Source organism: Furipterus horrens, unplaced genomic scaffold (genome assembly GCF_987537825.1).
Source record: "Furipterus horrens unplaced genomic scaffold, mFurHor1.1.pri manual_scaffold_6, whole genome shotgun sequence".
NCBI classification, from domain to species: domain Eukaryota; kingdom Metazoa; phylum Chordata; class Mammalia; order Chiroptera; family Furipteridae; genus Furipterus; species Furipterus horrens.
Window position 1 is genome coordinate 161,780,124 of NW_028327176.1, and position 20,001 is coordinate 161,800,124.

Genomic DNA, 20,001 nt, shown 5'->3' on the forward strand with positions numbered 1-20,001 from the left:
TCCTTCAGTTCACCAAAGTACTGCTCAGATAAGAATGCATAGCAAACCTTTTTGAAGTTTAGGCTATAATGGAATGTTGGGGAAATGATCACATTGTGCAACATACCAAAAAACTAAAAATAATAATAAAATTTGGATAATAGCAATCCATATTCTTAAGGAGTCCACTGCTTATATTCTCTGCTAAATATTTACAGAGGCCAAGACCACTTTCATCCAGCCAAGCTCCTACTCTGCAATGACCCAGCAATTCCTCTAATAAGTATTGCATTAAGAGAAATAAAAATATATATTCACAAAAAGATCTATAGGAAATGTTTAGGGCAGTCTTATTCATAGTAGCCCAAACCTGGAAGGAACCCTAATGGCCTTCAACAGAAGAATACATGAATAAATTGTGGTGTCATGGGAGACTTTTCCTGTAATGAACACCCAGGCATTTTGACATTGCGATTATAGTAAAAATAACCAAAAAAGAGACTTAAAAGTTAAGCCTACTATTACTGCTCTTGGAACCTGCCACATCAATGTGAATCAAAACTGCCCTGATGAACAATTAAATATGTGGTCATTTGTTCTCATCACCTCAACTAACAATCGGCCAAACCTGAGGGAAAGATCTGCCTATATGATTGATAGCCAACCACAGATGCATGAGAGAAGTCGACTGTGTCTAGCAAAAGAACTGCCCATCTGAACTCAGCCCAAATTGCCAACCCACAGAGTAATGAGCAAAAACTGAATGATTGCTGTTTCAAACCCTAAATTTTGGGGTGGTTTGTTATGTAGCAAAAATTGACATAATAAATATTCATACAATGGAATGCCAGTGGAAAATAAAACAGAATAAATTTCTGGTAGTACATGCACAATCTTGGATTAATCTCAAAAATAGTATATTTGACAAAAGAAGCCAGACACAAAACAGTATGATTCTATTTGTATAAATTTTGAGAACCAGCAAAGTTATTTTATGGTGATTTAAATCAGAACAATTGCCTGGTAGGTGATGTGGGGATGGAATGGGAGGAATAGTGACAAGAAAGGGTCAAGAGAGAACTTTCTGTAGTAATGGGAATGTTCTTGGGAGTCTTGAGAATTCTCATATGAATTATAATAAAATGAATTAAGTTGTATAATTAGATATTTAATAGGGTGCTATAGTAACAGCAAGTAGTGCATACCTCTGCCTTTTGGCATTTAGAAAATACTTCCCTGAAAAGTAGTCTTGAAGTAGTTCATATTGCATACATATGCTCACTATATGATGTTCAACTGTGTTTCTTAGATAGTGAAATGACATATTCAAAAGTGCAAAGGTATCACACAGTAAGTATGGCATGCATATTGGGGGAACTGCCCAGAGATTCAATATGGAAAAAAAGAAGGGGAGCCATAAGTTGGAGCTAGAAGCGTAGGCTTGAGACAAATCAAGTATGTTCTTAAACTCTTTGCTATTAGTTCTTTATCTAATGAGCAAGGAGAACCATTGATGAAGTTTTCCTGCCCTAGAACCATACCACCTAATGTGAGGCTGGCCTTGCTCACCAGCAGTAAGCGGAAGGTAATTAGTGGCTCACCAATACGTTTCTTAATTAGAAGCCCACTGTGGTGTGTAGAAGCATGTATAAACAAATCAGAGGAGGACTATAAAATCATAATGAGTTGGAACCACTGAAAGAGAACTGAAATGGTAATTAAATGAGTGGGAGGAACACTCCAGTTCTCCTAGATACTCCAGGTTTCCCACCAGTGACATTAAAGTCCTCTGTGGTTTGTCTGGTAGCTGAGCCAGTTTGTTTCTTGTTGATTTCTAAGCTCTGCTAACCCAAAACTCAATACTATTCTCTGTGTCAATTTCCAACTTGGAAAACTAGGCAAACTTCATTTTAAGGATTTTTTTTTTTTTTCGGAATTTGAGTTTACACTGATTTTTGCAATCTTTTGTTCCCTTCATTTGAAGGTGTAGTCAGTTTTACCTGTTGGATAAGTTAACAATACTGTGTTAAGAGGGAAAGACATAGGATTTCAGGTTGGTAGACATAAATTCAAGTCCTCTCCTTACTATTTCTTAATCTTGGGACATTATTTAATTTCACTAAGCCTCAGTTATCTCATTTATAAATAATTGGTGATGAGTTGGGGTTCTGGAAAGGATAGATAGAACAATAGTTATAAGGATATTAGGTTATGCTCTGAGTATAGTGAGAACTCCAACAATACTAGCTATTAGATTTAATATTAATCATTAATCACTACCTTTTTCTTTTCTACCTCCCAGTCATTACTATGATGTGAAAGTTTAGTTAGGTGATTGGTGGCTTTGAGCCTTAAACATTGAAAAAAAATTAAAACATACAAACACAGTAGCAGTTTTCCCTAGTTTATATAACCCTAAATTGTAATTATTGTGTTACCAGTAATTATTGAAATCCTTTCATTATGATGTAGTTGACACCATATCTTTCACCCTCATATTCCTATGAGTCATGTGAGAATAAGATAATCTAGGATTTATGTTGAAAATAAGGGAACTCAGATGGAAATGAAAAAGGGTCTGTGAACAACACTGATCATAACCAAGTTCTGGCTCCAGAGTTATTACACATAGAGTTGACAAGCCTTTTAAGTGACACTTTGATTCTGTTTTGTGCCTTTTAAAATGGTTTTGAAAAAACTGGTCTTCAAATTTGTGTCTTCTCCAATCCATATCTTACTCCCCTTGGGTTTTATTTTTCTGTTTCTGCTTACACTGCCATTCATCTTCCCCTGCTGCATATTGTAGCACCTAGTACTTTTCTTCAGAAGCAACCTTTATTGAATGCTGCATACAATATCTTTTCATAGAGTATAAGCATATTTCCAAGCATTTCAAGGAAAAACCAGGTCTTCTAAGGTTTCTATTTACCTATATTTTCAAACCCTTAATAATGCATCTAAGTTTACTATTATATTTTTTAATATGCTTTATGGATTATGTTGTTACAGTTGCCCCAATTTCTTTTCCCTTTGCTCCCCTCCACCCAGTGACCCCCCTCCTTCCCATTGCCCCCCACCTTAGTCCATACCCATTGGTTGTATATATAGTTCTTCTCAACATCTTCCTATCTACTCTACTCCCTCCTACTATGCTTCTTAATTCTTGTACCATCTTCCTCCCTTTCCCCCTTTCCCCTTTCAGCTGACCTCCCCACAATATGCTTCCCATACCTATGATTCTTTTCCCGTTCTTGTTGCCTTCTTAGTTTGCCTTTGTTTGGGTTCCCTAGCTTCTGTTGTTGCTTACTGTGATAGTTTTCATTTTAATGTTCAGTTTTTATCCTTTTTCTCCTAAACAAGTCCCTTTAACATTTCATATAACAGTGGTTTGGATCTGATGAACTCCTTCAGTTTTACTTTGTCCTGGAAGCACTTTCTCTGCCCTTCTATTCTGAATGACAGCTTCGCTGGATGAAATAATCATGGCTGTAGGTTTTTGCTTTTCATTACTTTGAATATTTCTTGCCAGTCCCTTCTTGCCTGCCTAGTTTTTTTTTGAGAAATCAGCTGATAGTCTTATTGGGACCCTTTTGTACATAATTTTCTTCTTCTCTCTTGCTGCTTTTAAGATTCTCTCTTTATCCTTAATTTCTGACATTTTGATTATAATGTGTCTTGATGTGGTTCTCCCTGGGTCCAGTTTTTTTGGAACTCTCTGTGCTTCCTCGACCTGTGAGTCTATTTCCTTCCCCAAGTTAGGAAAGTTATGCTTCATTATATTTTTACATAATTTTTCAATTTCTTGTTTTCTTCTTCACCTTCTGGCAACCCTACAATTCAGGTGTTGGCCCGCTATAGCTGTACCACAGGTTTCTGAGCCTCTCCTAATTTTCCTCACTTTTCGTTTCCTCTTTCTGCACTGGTTGACTGTTTGTTCCTTCCCTATGTTCCAATTTGTTGATTTGATCCCTGGTTTTCCTTCCCTCACCACTTGTTTTGTATGTGTTTTTGTTCATTTCAGCAGGACTAGCCTTCATTCCTTCCCTGTCTTGTTTAAGATCTGCTATTATATCTGTAAGCATTCTTATAACCAAAGCTCTGAACTGTGCCTCAGAAAGGTTTCCTATCTACTGATTCGTTAGATCAGATATTTGCTGTCTGGTTAGCTGCATCATTGGGATCTCTATCATGATCTCTGCCACCCTGACAGTTTTGTGTTTAACTTTGCTTCTTGTGCAGGGCTGTCACACCTCCTATGCTATAGGATATGGAGCCCCATGCACTCATCAGTACCGGGTGACCCCTCTCACCACGCTGTGGTGTTTTGCATGGGGGCAGGGGTCCAAGATGGATTCCTGCTGCTCACTCTCCTCTGAGAGACCAGGAGCTTCTTCTTCTATCCCCATCCCTTCCAGCCTTCACAGTCCGAGGCAATGGGGGTCTGCCTTCCCTGGCATTGGAATCATGAGCTGATAGGTCTGGTCTGCAGCCAGGGGTGCTCCCCAGGTGTTTCTCACCTCTTTTTAAATATCTCACCTCTTTTTAAATACAGGTGTCTGTGCTTACCACTGTCCTGCCACCATCACTGCAGCTATCGCCACCAGCACAACTTGACCTCTCCACCCTGGCTTCACCCCTCCTACCTATCCGGACGAGCATCACTTTTTTATAACTTCATATGTTGTACTTCCATGTAGCTTTATTTTCTGGAACTTCTGGTTATTTCTGGTTTTGTGGTAGAGGTATTCCTTCTTAGTTGTGGAAGGAGATGGAGCATGTCAATCTAGGTCTCCATCTTGGCCAGAAGCCCTACTATAACATTTTGAAGCAACTTTTCTCTCTAGCTGGTATCTCCTTTTTATTTAGTTTTTTTGTTTGTTTGTTTGTTTTGTTTTTAGTTCAGTGAGAGCACTATTCTTGTTGACACCATTTTTATATAATGTCAAACGGTAAATTATTTTTGTTAATGCTGAACTTGTTATGCATCACCTCTTCTGGCACTTATTTGCCAAAAGAAAAAATGTCTTATTAAGATTCATCAAAGTTGGGCAGCATTAAGTGTTTCTTATAGCCAGCCACATAATCAATCACCCTGGGCCAAAGATTCTGGACTATGAGAGGATAGGCTGTGTTTCCAAGCTTTGCCCAAGCCAGAACATCCATAAGCCAGCAAAGAGTTGGAGGTGAATGTGTAGTTTGCCTAATAAGATTTGATTCTCATCTGTACTTCTGTAAAGAAATACTTAACTGGAAATCAAATTTTAGTTAAGAAGATGACAACTGGTCAATCCCTAAAAAGTCTCTAATGGGTTCTTTCAAAAGAACCAATCAATTTCCCAAGCTTTCACAGGCTTTTTGATGGGTCTACCAACTAGTTAGACTTACAAACCTCTAAGGTCAGGCACCTACCCCTGTACCCCCAAAAAATCCCGTACCAGAGCAGGGAAGGAAGGAGTGTTAATCTCCTTAGTGGAGCAATGGTATGATCTCCTGTGTGTGAAGTTGTAGCTTCCTGGTATAGTAAACAGGCTTATGTTCCCCAGTTTATTATGCTCAATGTCTAATTCACTTTGCTCTGTTTTCTTATTAATAATTAATTAACCTCCTACAGTAACATCATCATTGGAACATCCCACTTTGTCTAGTGAAATACACTGAACTTTTTAACCTTGTTTTTTTTTTATTCCAAAATAAGGAGTTTATTTAAAATGGCAAATATTCAATACCATTTCTCTCTATTTTGCACACTATAAGCAAACAAGATAAAATAAATTTTTAAAAATTAGCTTTTACTCTACACATTTTTCAATATCTATTTCTGTGTAGGTTTTATAATTTGCATAATATATCAATACAGTAGCCTTGTCTATTACTGTTGACATACCTAAAATGTGCTAATTTATTTTGCATATATCTTACTAGTAGAATTAATTTTGTTTTAGCTTCCCTATTAATGCTGAAAAAAATTATTTGTAACATTTACTCACAGAGGAATTATGTACCTATTTGTTGAAAATTTCTGCCCAGCAGTATTGATTGTTTACATTCAACAGAACATTTTAAAATTGCATTTTCTCAAATGCTTCATTATAAATAAATGAGAGTCCCTGTTATATGTGACATTTATACAATCCTACTTAGTTTTTCTCCTAAAAGAGTGGGATGTTGTTGATCGGTTGCTTTTTACAATACATTTCCCATTTTTTAAATTCTGATATAATTAACATATAACATTGTATTAGTTTTAAGAGTACAACATAATGCTAGTTATTTTCAATGAACAGCTTTAGTTAAGAACTCCCATTATGGCTTCTACCTCAATAACTGAAGGCATCTTGTGACAGTTCTATTGAACTAGATAAGCCATTTCTTTTATCACCTCTCAACTATTGTATGTGTAGAATGGTTGGCCTAGTACCCTCAATACAGTTTTCAAAGTATTAACCATGGTGACATTTGACTTTCATAAGTTATCTTTCACCCTGCCTGAGAATCTTCCACTCTATCAATTTTACTAAGATATTAGGCTCATTTGAACCCGGGTAACTATTTGGTAAGTTTGTTCTGAAAAAAATCTACCATTTTTCAGAGGCCAATTTATAATGAGAAATTATGGTTAAGCCAGTTTTGGCATTTGGTTCAGTCCATTTCCCAGCCTTAAGTAGATAATACAAGTTTCCACGTATGTCTACTTTTATTTAATCTTTTAAAAAGTGTTTAATACAGTCATGCTTGATGATGCAGCACAATGCTTAAAGGCTGGTATTAAGATATGTTTCTGATCCTCTAAAAAGCTTTTCTGACTCAGTAGGCTGTGAACGTTCACAATAGCCCTAAAGGCAATCTTCCATGAGTTATTGTAGGTTGATACCAGCACCTGGATTATTTGTAGCAAAACTTGCAGCATGCTTCCTAACGGTCCAGCCAGTAGAATACCATGGGATAAGAATCACCTGTTGGACAAGAGGGAGGATACACCAGCCCACACTTAAAATTTTATATAAAAGACTATCATTAATAGCATTGATATGATCATATTGAAATCCTTTGCTGAAGCAATCTCAAATTGTTTAAATGGAGAAAGATGAAAAAAGCAGGTATTTACAACTTAAAAGTGTATTCGGTGAGGGCATAAGGTCCTTCTGTTCTAATTCATATTACAAAAAGCATGAGTTTGTAGAATCTGAATTATGAATTTAGAACAAAAATAGATTATTTAATTTCAGTGAATTATAGAACTAATATATCTGAGAATGAAATAATTGTAGATTAAAAGAATAGTTTTTGCCAGCCCTGATCTGCACTCTCAGTCAAAAAGTGTTGGATAATGATTAGATATTGTATCAACATCAAAAACTATTGTAAACTCCAATTTTGTTTAATGGCTCAGAATTAAAATATCTTAATACTTAAGAAAATAATTATATTCACCTTGTTTAAGTATACTTGAATTTTTTTAAATTATAACACAAACTTTTTTAACATAAATGATAGTACCTTAAAATGTATTGTATTTAAATTAAACTTTTTATCTGAGATAATTGTAGATCAGAACAATTATATGAAAAAGTACAGTGAGATCCTATATACCCTTTACCCAGTTTCCCCCAGTGGAAACATCTTGCAAACTATAGTGCAGTACTAGTGCTGGGATACTGACATCGATGCAGTCAAGGTGCTGAACAGTTCCTCACTGCAAGAACCCCTCAGGTTGCCTTTTTAGGGTCATATTCACTTTGCTGTGATCCTCCACCTATCTTAGCAACCATAAATCTGTTCCTCATTTCTACAATTTTTTTATGTCAAGAATATTATATATAAATAGAACCATATAACATATAACCTTTGGGGTTGCCTTTTCCACTAAGCAGAAGTCTAAGGAAATTCATGCAGGTTGTTGCATGTGTGGGTAGTCACTTCCTTTTATTGCTTAGTATCCCATGATATGGGTATACCACTGTTTGCTTAATCGCTCACCACTGAAGGACACCGGTTTGTGCCTAGTTTTTAGCTTTTGTGGGCAAAGCTGCTATAAACATCAGTGTACATGTTTCTGCATGCACATGTCTTCATATGCCTGGGATAAAAGGCCAGGAGTAAAATTGCTGAGTCTTTTTGTAGTTGTGTGTTTAGTTTTTAAAGACACCTCCAAACTGTTTCTCAGAGTAACCACATATATCTGTTTTCTTCTTTCTGCTTTCAAAGTTTTTGTCTCTATTTTTCCACAATCTGACTATGAATTTCTTTGGGTTTATTCTGTTTGAGCTTCAGTCAACTGGGCTTCATCCAACTTTTGGAATATGAAAGTTTGACAAATTTAGGAAGTTTTCATTTCTTCAAGTACTTTTTCAGTCCTGGTCCCTGTTTGCTTTCCCGACTGCAATGACACAAATGTTAGATGTTTTATTATAGTCCCATGGGATCCCAGAGGGCCACAAATTCCTCTGAACTGGGGCCATTTGCTCCTCCCTGAATATAATTTACATCTTCCCAGAGGTTTTCTGAGTTCTGCTTGGAAGATGTCTGTCTTCTCCTTTCCCCTCTTTATTCCTCTCAAATCCTTTCCATCTCTTGAGGTTTATCTCCAAAGTGTCAACCTTACACTTACCTTGATAATGAATTGTCAGCTCTTGGAGGAGACATTTTAATTCATTCTGAAAAGTACAATACTGGGGAATGGTCTGCCTGCAGCGCTGGGGATGAGTCAGTACTGGGACCCAGTCAGCTGCTCCCCTAGTTCTCCCCTCGAGACCACCACGCCAAACTCTCCTCAAGTATCTCCAATCCTCTCTGCCCTCCCTCTGCTTGAGCCCAGGACAGGTCACTGAAAGGTTGACTGTCCATCGGCCTCTAACCAAGGGACTATCCGCCTACCCCACCAGTGGATCTGAAAGCTAACCTGTGGTTCCAGACATCCTCGGACTTTCCAATGCCTGATGGGGCACAGGGTCAAAAGCCCCACCTTTCACCATCACAGCTGCAGGACCCAGGGTAAACATATTGGTGGTAGACCTTTCAGATATCAACCCATGGCAAGAGATGACCCCGAGCCGGCAGTCAATCCCCTCTCATCGCCCTAACTCCACAGAAAGTTGTTATAGAAGAGAGAGATTCAATGACCCCTCTCCCAATCAGTCTCTGCCACCCCCAAAAAAACACACCCCACCCCTCACCTCCTTTTATTAAAACAAAAAGGCTAGAATTACAGCCTTGGTTCCCATGCCCTTCCCCTCTCCCACGCCCACCTGCAGGTGTTTGGGAGTTTCCTGTGATCACAGAATGTGCCAAATTGAACCACGTTCAGCCTTGATCAGCCAGCAGAGAGATTAACGACTAAATTCAATAGTGCCTCTTTTCTTCCTCCTATAAAATAATCCCCTCCTTCCCTAGGAGCCCAGAGTCAGAGCCATTCATGGCACAGCTTCCTCCCCACTTGCTAATTCCCTCAATAAACTTCTTTCTTTCTGCTGAAAAAGAAAAAAAAGTACAATACTAAACAGGGAGAGAAGGGAGGAGGTATAGGGCATTCACATACTTGGTTGGCAGAATGGGTTAATAAGTAACCTATATTGGTTTACTTCTATTATTCTATTTTCAAGTTCACTGATTTCTTTGCCTCCTCCATTATGCAGGAGGTTTTTTTCTTCTTTGGTTATTGCATTAAGTTCTAAATTTTCAATTTAAGTCTTCCTTATACCTTATACTTCTTTGATTTCACTATCTTTTTATTTATTTAAAGCATGCTTATAATTGCTTGTTGAAGCATTTTTGTGATACCTACTTTAAAATATTTGCCAGATAATTCTAACATCTCCATGATCCAGCTCTCTGTTGGCTTCATTGTTATTTTTTCCATTCAGGTTGAGAACCTCATCCCTATTGGACAAATAATTTTAAATTGAAACATGGACATTTTTTGCATTATGTTATGAAACTCTAGATCTTTCATAAACCTTCTGTTTTAGCTGGCTTCCTCTGATACCTCTTTGGCAGGGGAAGGAGGAGGGACACTGACTCACTACTGCCCAGCGGGAGTTAGAAGTCCAGTGTCTCCACTCAGACTCTACTGCAGCCCAAGGGAACAGGGCTTCTCATTAAGGCTGGGAAGCAGGGGAAGGCCCTGCTCTCTACTCAGCCTTCACTGATACCTTCATGGCTAACAGGGGAAGAAGTGACTTGTTACTGCTTCCAGATGGCTTCAACAGACACCATAAGGGCAGGGAATTGGCCTCGTTACTATGGGGCATCAGTGGAAGTTCTAATTCTTTAATAGATCTCTTCTGACACCTCTCCAGTTGGGAAGGGAAGGGTGTTTCTTTACTACAGAGTAAGGCTAGATGTCTCAATTCGCAATGTGGTCACTACTGACACTAGGGAGGAGGACCTTTCTCCTTCCCAGAAGGAGTGAAAGTCCAAGCTCCCTACCTGGCTTCTCAGACACCACAGCCTGGCCAGGATGAAAAATCTTGGCTCCCTGCTCTTTGCTGCTATGGTTGAAGAGTGGGATCACACTTTTCTCTGAGGCGTTCACTGAAGAAGATCTGCTATTCTCCTAATATTGTTCTGTCTTGCTAGGCTCTTTCCTGGTTCCCTGGCTGGAGAGAGCAGGCTTTTTTTTTTGTCTGTGTCCATTGGCATTTCTGGGTAATGGGTACTCATATATATATTGAGTACTCATTTGCATGCCCTGGCTGGTTTGGCTCAGTGGATTGAGCGTCGGCCTGCGAGCTAAGTGTTGCTGGTTCGATCTTCCAGTCAGGGCACATCAGAGAAGGAAAACTCTGACTCCAAAAAACCTCCGCTGCCTTGCGGCATACCTCTTCAGGGGAAAGGCTAAGGGAGTAAACCCCGACAGAAAATCCGGAGCCGGAGTCCCTAAGGCGGTTTGACGTTGTAGTCAACACCGGCAACTCCTGCGGCGCACCTGAAGCCAAGCTGTATTGACTCCGTCTTTCCCTTGGACCCTTCAGCTGCGAAGAGAGGGGGGGTCTGCTGCATGGGCAACAGCAGACCCTCCATATCACCCTGCCCAGGCTCTGTAGCTTCAGCTTCACTGGAGAGGACACTCCAGCGTCATCGCAAGATGTCGATCCAACACGGGAGGAGACAGATACCGTGTCACTCCCGAGTCGGACTGCACAGCCATTCTCGGCGGTGCAGATAGACTCTTAAGAAGCTACACCATCGTCTCTCGAGACGGACGGCTGCCGATACGATATGATACTCATTCGCATGTCCTTCCTTGCATCCCAAGATTCCTAGGCAACCTACCTTCTTTCCACCTTTTATATTCCTTTTATGTTTGTAACATATAATGTCCAGAGGTTTTAGTTCTATGTAGTGGGGGAGTTACAGAAAAGTACATCTATTCCAACTTCCTGGAAACAGAAGTCCAAATGATAGTATTTTAAACACTAAGGTTGTTACACTTTCCATTGCTACAATTGAATTTTTTTAATGCTGAAAGGCATTGATTTCCTCTTAACTATTAGCTTCTAAGTGAATTTCTGGGATATACCATCATAACTTGGTTTGTAGATTTTTAAAAAAAGTTTAACCTGATTTAGTTATAAAGAGAAAATATTTTCTCTCAGGCAGTAATGATATTAAGATAATGCATAATTCCCTATAAGGTGAATTAAAAGTGAACAAATCATATTAGATGTATCAAGGTGAAAAGCTGAATGAAAATAAACAGATTTAGGCTTAGCTCTGGTTTGACGGCCAAAGACCAAAACAACTGGGGTATTTTGGGTTTTTACAAGTGGATAATTGTATGTTTGTCTAGTATATCACTGGTATCTTTCATTGTTATTCTAGCCATCTTTTTTAAAAAAACAAAATAAAATAATCATAATGTAATTCCAGGTACTCAGATTTAATATGACAACATAGGCCACTGCTCTCTGCTTTCGGCATCAACACTCCACTTCACATGCCCACACTCATCTGAACTGTGGCCATTTGCTCCTTCCTGAATATAATTTACATCGTCCCGGAGCTTTTCTGAGTTCTGCTTGGAAAATGTCTTCTCCTTTTCCCTCATTTATTCCTCTCAAAGCCCTTCTATCTCTTGAGGTTTATCTCCAAAGTGTCAACCTACACTTACCCTGATAATTAATTGTCAGCTCTTGGAGGAGACACTTTAATTCATTCCTAAAGGTACAAGGCTGAACAGGGAGAGAAGGGAAGAGGTATAGAGCATTCACATGCGTGGTTGGCAGAATGGGTTAATGAGTTAGAGAGCAGGAAAACCACCAGATGCATTTCGGCAAACCACCAACACCTTACTAACTGGCATCAATTTTGAGACTAGGAGAGGTGGGAAATGAGGCTAGAAAGAGAGCTAAGTATCACATGAGGAAGGAGTTGTATTACATGAAAAAAAATTTTTTTTCAGTAATCACTTAGTAGACATTCAGAGTTTTGTTTGTTTGTCACTTAGTAGACATTCAATTTCCTTCCTTCCAACACTTATCTTAATTTAATTCAAATTACAATTACATTTGTATCCTTGCTACAAGATTGCAAATTCCTTTAGGATAGGATTGTATCTAACTGTGGGCAATTTTATCCACTTAAGGAACATATGACAATGTCTGCTGACATTTTTAATTGTCCCAATTGTCAACTGTCTTGATAGTAGGATGTTACTAGTTAAGTGTCTTATAATGCACAACAGACCTCACAAAAAAGATTTCTCAACCCAAAATGTCAATGATGCTGAAGTTGAGAAACCTTGGCTTACTTCATCTTTGCAGTGCAGGTAGCAATTAGCAGAGTTGCACATTATAGGTGACAGTCAGAGTTGTTAGAAATGATTTGAAACCCCTTTTCTGTAGGCTGACTTTTATAAATTGCTATAAGGGATTAAAACTTAAATTAGAAATTTATATGGTGTAGGAAAACTAGAAGTAACAGAAGTTCATGAATCTTGATTAATTTGGGGAAACAATTTTTCATTTGTATTTAAAGGTGACCAATTTAAAAGTTAAAGTTCTCTTAATCAGCAAGTTTTTGTAATGAAATGCAGCAAGATTTACTTTTATATCAAAAGAGCTCCACTGATAATTAAAAAATGCAACCAAATACAATGAAAAGACCACTGGTAAGCAGAATACGGTGCCTTCCCTGCATTCTGGGAGAGTAGTACAGTTAATAATTGAGGATCGAGTGGCACCTTCATAAAAAATTTAAACTTATTGGCCCTGTATCTCAGAATTTATCAGTGGTGTTTACCTACATTTTTACTCCCAAAATAATGAAATGATGAATAAGAATCAAAACAAAAAAATTGTGATTTTGTTTAAAAAATATTGTTTATAGATAACTCAAGTAACAAGTACTGAACATTGAAAAGAAGAGATAAATTATTGATAAATCTGTAGCATTTAGCCGTGAATAGTAAGAACTTCATGTGGAAGATGGGGAGAAACTATAGACTTACCCAGGGTATGTAATCAAACCCATTGTCTCTTTACCTAGCAACAGTCATATCCAAGTACCAATGACAGAGTATCCACAGGACTGAGTCACTCAAGGATTAGAGCATTTGTATGAGTTCTGGTGGATTAAAGATTAAGAGTCAGTATAATCTATTTTTTCAGTACCCATGAAAATTCTCAAACCACCATGTGATTTTGTTTGGCCAAATCAAAATCTTTACTAAAACCAAATGGGAGACATTGGTTTTTAATAGTATCCTGTACTTGAAAGATAAGTCCCGTAAAAATGTTTCTGATGATTCTGTTATATAAGGAAATAGTTTTTACTATCACTATTTTACTGCCAATAACAACATATAATTCAAAAAGAAAAATGTTGATTTGATGATTTTTTGAAGATTTGTTTAAAAAAAAGAAAACTGACTCTGCTAATATAACATCAGTGGTATCCTTATTTAACAGCCTGTTAAGTGTAACTAGCTCAGATACTACATTTGGGGGTTGAAGGCAGGGGCACACATTCCCTCTGATCCAGGATGTGGAAACAAAAGCCCTTGAAGAATATGTTGTACAGGTCTTCTTTCCCATCCATTCCGCCCCAGAACAGAGTCAGTACTTCCGTACCAGGAGAGCTGCTGTTTCGTCCCATGCCATTTCTCTTAGGAAGAAAACATGCTTTCTCCCTCAAACCCAAATAAGGGACTTTCTAAAGTTTCTTTTTACTAGACCCCCCTTTGTCTCCAGATAGATCTGTGCTCATTAAATAGCTATTGATTGGTGTCCTCTCTGACTTAAAATGTTCCACTCACGGCTTCCAGAAGGATCGCTGTGAACTAATAAAAAAACTTCCTTAGGCTTATCACAGCAGCCCTGTTTCTTAGCTTCCTGATGGAAGACGGCAGCCTATTCTAACATTCCCTACCCCACACCAAATACTGCCATGGAGGGTCAACATTCAGCCGGGTCAATGCCTTTCTAAAATGTCATCATGAATAATCTTCATCACTGTTCTGAGGACATGCTTTTAAAGATTCCCCCAAGCTGGATTATTTTGGGTAACAATTTTTCCACTTCTCAGGAAATTATATTAGCTTGCTTCCTTTCACCAGTGCTCATAATTTGACAAAATAAATATTATGCTAATAGGAGGAGATACAAAACCATTTAATATGAGGGAATAGATGTCAAAGGACTTTGCTGTGCTCCTTTACTGGCAACAGGAAGTGAAGACTTGCCCGACCATAGGGACCTTTTTGTAGTAAGTTTCAGAAAAGACAATGTGATGTGTGCAATCCTGAATTTAATGCACTGTGATACCCATTACCTTTAGGTGCCCACCTCATGGTTTCCCTGTAACATATTATCCCAATTACACTTGGTTTGCCAGGTTCCTGTTTCAGGTCTAAATAAGAGGTCATTTTACTAGTAAAGTGTTCATGCAACACACCATGAAATCTCCTTAATATTTTTCTCTGAAAAGTTTTTTATGATAGTCCGTGGCTAATGTAAGTAAATTAGAAGTTTATGGGCACAAATGCAAATGTTATTGTGTTAATAAAAGGCCATAATTATTTTTTCTCTTTCTGCACTTAACTTGTTTTAGATTGCCTGGCAATTAACAAATCTTATACTTAATTGCAGGTCAGAGAAAAATATTTACTTACAAGAAAGATAGATATCATTTGAATGAAGAATCCACACTGGACCAAGATCCAGTCTGATGAACCATTTTGGAAAACTAAATCTAGTTGTAAATCATATGCCTTTGAAAATTCATTTCCCCAGCGAGATCCAGTTCTGTTGCCTTTGCCTCCCGTCTAAAGCATCTTTGTTTTGTTTCAGCTGGCAGGGTTCATCTATGCCTGTTATGTTGTGAAATGTATAACTGAAGAAGAGGACAGCTGTAAGTATTAAAGCTCTATTCTGTTTCTTTCAAGTTCAAAGCATCTTCTTTACTGCCTCCTACCTAGTCTTACCAGTTCTCCAACAATACCCACCCCAACACATCGTTAGAACAGGAAATAAGCTTTTTGTATCCACAGGGATAAAGTATTTTCATAAAAATATGCAGGATATTGAAAAATTGGGAAAGGATTTATTTTGAAAACATTTTTTTTATTGAAAGGTACTTTTAAGATATGCTTCTTTTATAACAATTCAAATAGGGAATATAGAAGGGAAACTAGAAATGGAAGTGATTTTTAAATGTGGTTAACTTGACCATTCTCTTTCTATAAATCATTTATTAGGTATTGATAACTAATAACTAATCAGGTTTACCCAGGACTACAAAGCTTAACAATCAACAATTTACAGTAGCTCTTAAAGCCATTACAAGAACTGGCTTCATATTAAGTCAAGAAATCTGTCTTCAAGAAACCAAATTTTTATATTTCCTTTTTGTTTCTACACTTTGATACAAATGGCTAGAACTCTCTGTCTGAGTCTCAGCACTGAGTCCTATTGCTTGGTCCAGAGTTGAGACAGTGTCCCTTTCTATAAGCCTCTGAGTGGCTCCACCATCCTCTGTTCCTCTAAATACGTAAAAATGGCCGGTAAAATATTTGACTCATTCTTTGCCTCTTGAAAGGATCTGAGACAGGAGGACTGGAAAAAGTACTTCTAGTTTGTCTGAGTACTATCATGGATATTTGCTCATGCAGCTATATATTTACTCTGAGAAAAAATCAAAAATGGGAATCATCTTTTTTGGTTTCCAAAAATAATAATGACTGGGACAGAGGCAAAAATGATGAGAATTCACTGCTCTGTTACAGGATGATTTGAATAAAAAGTCCAGAGAGAAATATGTGTTTCTTCTTTGCTTTCCAATCATATTAGACAGGAGGAAGTAGTATCAGGTGGTTAATTTAGAGGAGGCACTTTTTCAGTCATGCTAATATATGATCAAAGCAGGAACACACCGTACATAGTTTATATTATTTTGTGTGTGAAGGAAAACGATGGCCCTTTTGCTAAAAAAGCATTTGTAAAATGGTTTTCAGCATATCAAGTGATCTGTCAGGCTTTGGAGATTTTAAGATTAGTAACACACAATCTTTTACCTCTAGGAATTTACCATCTAGTAGGAAAAAAACAAGCATGTGGACAAAGAGGTATAATAAAACCCTCTATTGTATGTTGTGGGGGAAGATAAGAAAGGGACCAGGAAATGCTTCATAGAGGATATGCTTGAGTTTGGTCTTGAAAGATGAGTGGATGAAAGATTATTAGAGCAGCCAATGTGGAAATAAGGTGATTCCTGGTAAAAAGTGGAAAAGCACCAAGGTGTATCCCAGCTGGTCATGTTGACAGCAGAGAAACCAGATTAATGTAACTGGATTGTATCCTTTGCTAGGGGAAAGCATTCAGAGAAAACTAGAAGAGACAATAGAAAAATTGTATGACAGAGTAAGGAATATGGACTTTATTTTATATAGTATAATGGCAAGTCAATTAGCAGGTAGTTTATAAAAACAGAATAACATAATGAAAATGTACTTTAGAAAAATCACAGTGGTATGAGTATGAAGGAACAACTTGGTGTGGGGGGGGCAATGGGGCAGATTAGGGAAAAAGGAGACCAATTAGACACTGTAACAATGACTGAGAAACAAGATGATGAGGGTCTGGACTAAGACTAATGTTGGAGATGGAGAAGGTAGATATGACATGACACTTGCTGAAATGAAGTGATTAATGGACAATGGGTGGTACTGTGTAAGGGACATTGAAAAGACTGATAGGTTCCTGGGTTTCTGGCCTAAGTGGGTGGGCATATGGAGGCATTACTTGAGGAAGGTGGAATGTGAATGTGAAAACTGGTTCAGTCTGAACAGGTTGATGTTAAGGTGCCTAATGAAGACATACAAGAGAAGACATCTAGTACATACTTGTCTTATACACAAAGGATGTATTGAAAATTCAAGATTTATGGATTTTTCAAATGTACAGACTCCATGAACTGTGTAAGTGCATTCAGATGTTACCATTCAGTATTTTTGTGCAAAATCTTTGATGAAGGGAAAGTCTAAGGTTAAATTTCATATGAGAGTTGAGTTCCTTAGACTATACTGATTGATTTAATTTCACAATGATGCCCGTGCATTTTCATCTTCAAAAAATACTGGCACACCAAACCTCCTAGACAGGTCATCAGTATCTCTCTAGTGCTTCCCAGAGGGGATCCCAAAATACTGGTTCCATAAGATATAGTGCTCAAAATAGATCTCATAACCAAATAACTTGGACTCTGAAAATTTAGAATGCATATTTACATATTAACATCTTTGTGACTACTGCAATACAGAAGTATATTTGATATTTTTCTTAATTCACATTTTTATTTTAACCATGTTACAGTGGGTGAGCTATAGTGAGGCCAAATGCAGATCAAAGACAAAAGGCACAAATAGTTTTTCAGTTTTATTATACTCATAGTTCCTTGTGCACACAAATTGCACCAGGGTAGGTTACAAGGCAGAGAGAGAGAGAGAGAGCAGAACTGTGGACAAGCACATTTATTGCAGTTTCTTTCCATCTAAAGAAATAGGCAAGGCAGGCTAAGCAGGGTTAGCATCAGCTAGCTAAGTTTAAAGTGGCACCTTGTGAAATTCATGTTCACTGTGACTCTTAGAGAATATAGTTTGGTGCTATCTAAAGTCTCCTTATGTTTTAGGTGAGCTAGGGCTTACTTAGGATCAGCCATTGGTCATTTTGTAGATGTTAAGCCATCAATTTAAAAAAATTAAAAATGTAGTATTCCAAACATCTGAACACAAAATACTGTTTTGTAAGAAAATTTAATATTCCAGAGACTTAGAATTCCAGAAAACTCATTTTAAGGAATTCTTCCCTAGAGTAAATTTTGGCCAAAGCCAAATATCTTTTGGAAAATTGGGTTTATCTTCCAACATCTAATAAATTATTTTCCAAAAGACTCTAAAATAACGCCCATGTCTTTATCTGTATCTTGACCACAATACCTTATAAGCCTTTATTAATCCAACTTCTTATAGACACGTTTTATAATTTTTGTCGTTTTGCTCAGTGAACAAGATATGCATGTGTGCACATGCATGCACACGCGGGCCATGCATGCGCTCTCAGAAAGTAAGCCCTGATGTATGGAAAATGTTTAACGTTGATGTAAACAGAGAAGGGATGAATCTCTGTCTATTCTTAACTGCTGTGGATTTGCAATGAGGCTTCCTAATAGAAGTGCCGTGAAGGAGGAGGTGATAGCTACCTGCCTGACAAATTAGTTAAGTTTCCATTCCTAAGAGACTCCTCAGGAACAGAGGTCAGTTTGTGTTCTGGAACTGTGCTGAGATAACAGCCCAATTACGGCAACTGGAAGATTAAAGTATTCTTGGTGTCAGTATGAAGCTGACCAGCCCTGTGCCCGTTTTTGACTCATCAGACCTCAGCAGCAAGCATAGCTGGGGGGCCTCAGAGGCAGAGGCCTCTGGGAGCTATGGGGAAGGTTCAGGCTTCAGGAGCAAAGACTCAAACTTAGATGCCACAAAATAGCAATGAATTATCATCGAACTACAGGGAGTGAGATTGTGGGCTCATCAAATGTTTGAAAATGTTGTTTTCCTAACTTCTCCTTTTAAACAGTATCTCATTTGCTTTCTAGAACCCGTTGGGTTAATATGTATGTGGACATTTTAATGCAAAGTTGTTGCTTAGCCCTATGATAAGGCCTGGACCTGGAAGTTCACATCTCTGACCCTTTCCTTATCTGAGACAGAGCCACAGTGAGACAGGCTGGCTGACTGTGCAAGCTCACAGGACACCACTGCCATCTGCTGTGCCTCACAGGTGTTAACAACCACCCTGGGAGCACAGACATCAAACAGGAAGATTGGGACACACTCCTGCCCCCATGGATTTAGTCACCTGGGTCATAATAGCAAAATACAAAAACTGGGTGGCGTAAACAACAGAAATTTATTTTTGCGTAGCTCATAAAGCTAGAAGCCAAAAATCAAGGTGTCGGCAAATTTGGTTTCTTCTGATGCCTCTTCCCTTGGCTTATAGATGACTGACTTCATGATTTGTCCTCACATGGACTTTCTTCTCTGTGTGTACATGACCTTGGTGTCTCTTTAACTTCTTATAAGGACACCAGACCTATTGAATTGGGGCCTCACCCTTATGAATTCATTTAATCTTAATTGCCACTTTAAAGGCCTCATCTCCAAATACAATAACACAGGAGGTTAGATCTTCAATATAAAAATTTGGAAGGGAACACAACTCAGTTACAACATCCCATATCCAAACACACACACACACACACACACACACACACACACAGCTCCTGGATATTTGAAAATATCTATGGAGTACAGAGTGGGACTAGCTTGACTCACTGGCCCATCAACCACCTGTGGGTAAGAGGGTCCAGGCTGAAATGCTACCATCCTCCTGGGCTCCATGCTCCCTGCCTCCAGGCAGGAGTATACTGTCAGCATCTTCTGCTCTGGGTCACAGTGATCTGCCTTCAGAGGAGTAGCTCCTCACCAGAAAAAAAGCTGAACCCTGCTCCACAGGGTGTGCCTGGACACTT

General features: G+C 38.3%; 1 protein-coding gene across 1 annotated transcript in view; it reads left to right on the forward strand.

Moving 5' to 3' along the window:
* Positions 1 to 20,001, forward strand: part of NKAIN2 (sodium/potassium transporting ATPase interacting 2) — a 946,372-nt gene that overhangs the window by 908,178 nt on the left and 18,193 nt on the right. The window contains exon 5 of the mRNA XM_090280635.1: positions 15,267 to 15,327. Within this exon, the coding sequence (XP_090136761.1) occupies positions 15,267 to 15,327 (61 nt within the window). The remainder of the gene's footprint in view (positions 1 to 15,266; positions 15,328 to 20,001) is intronic.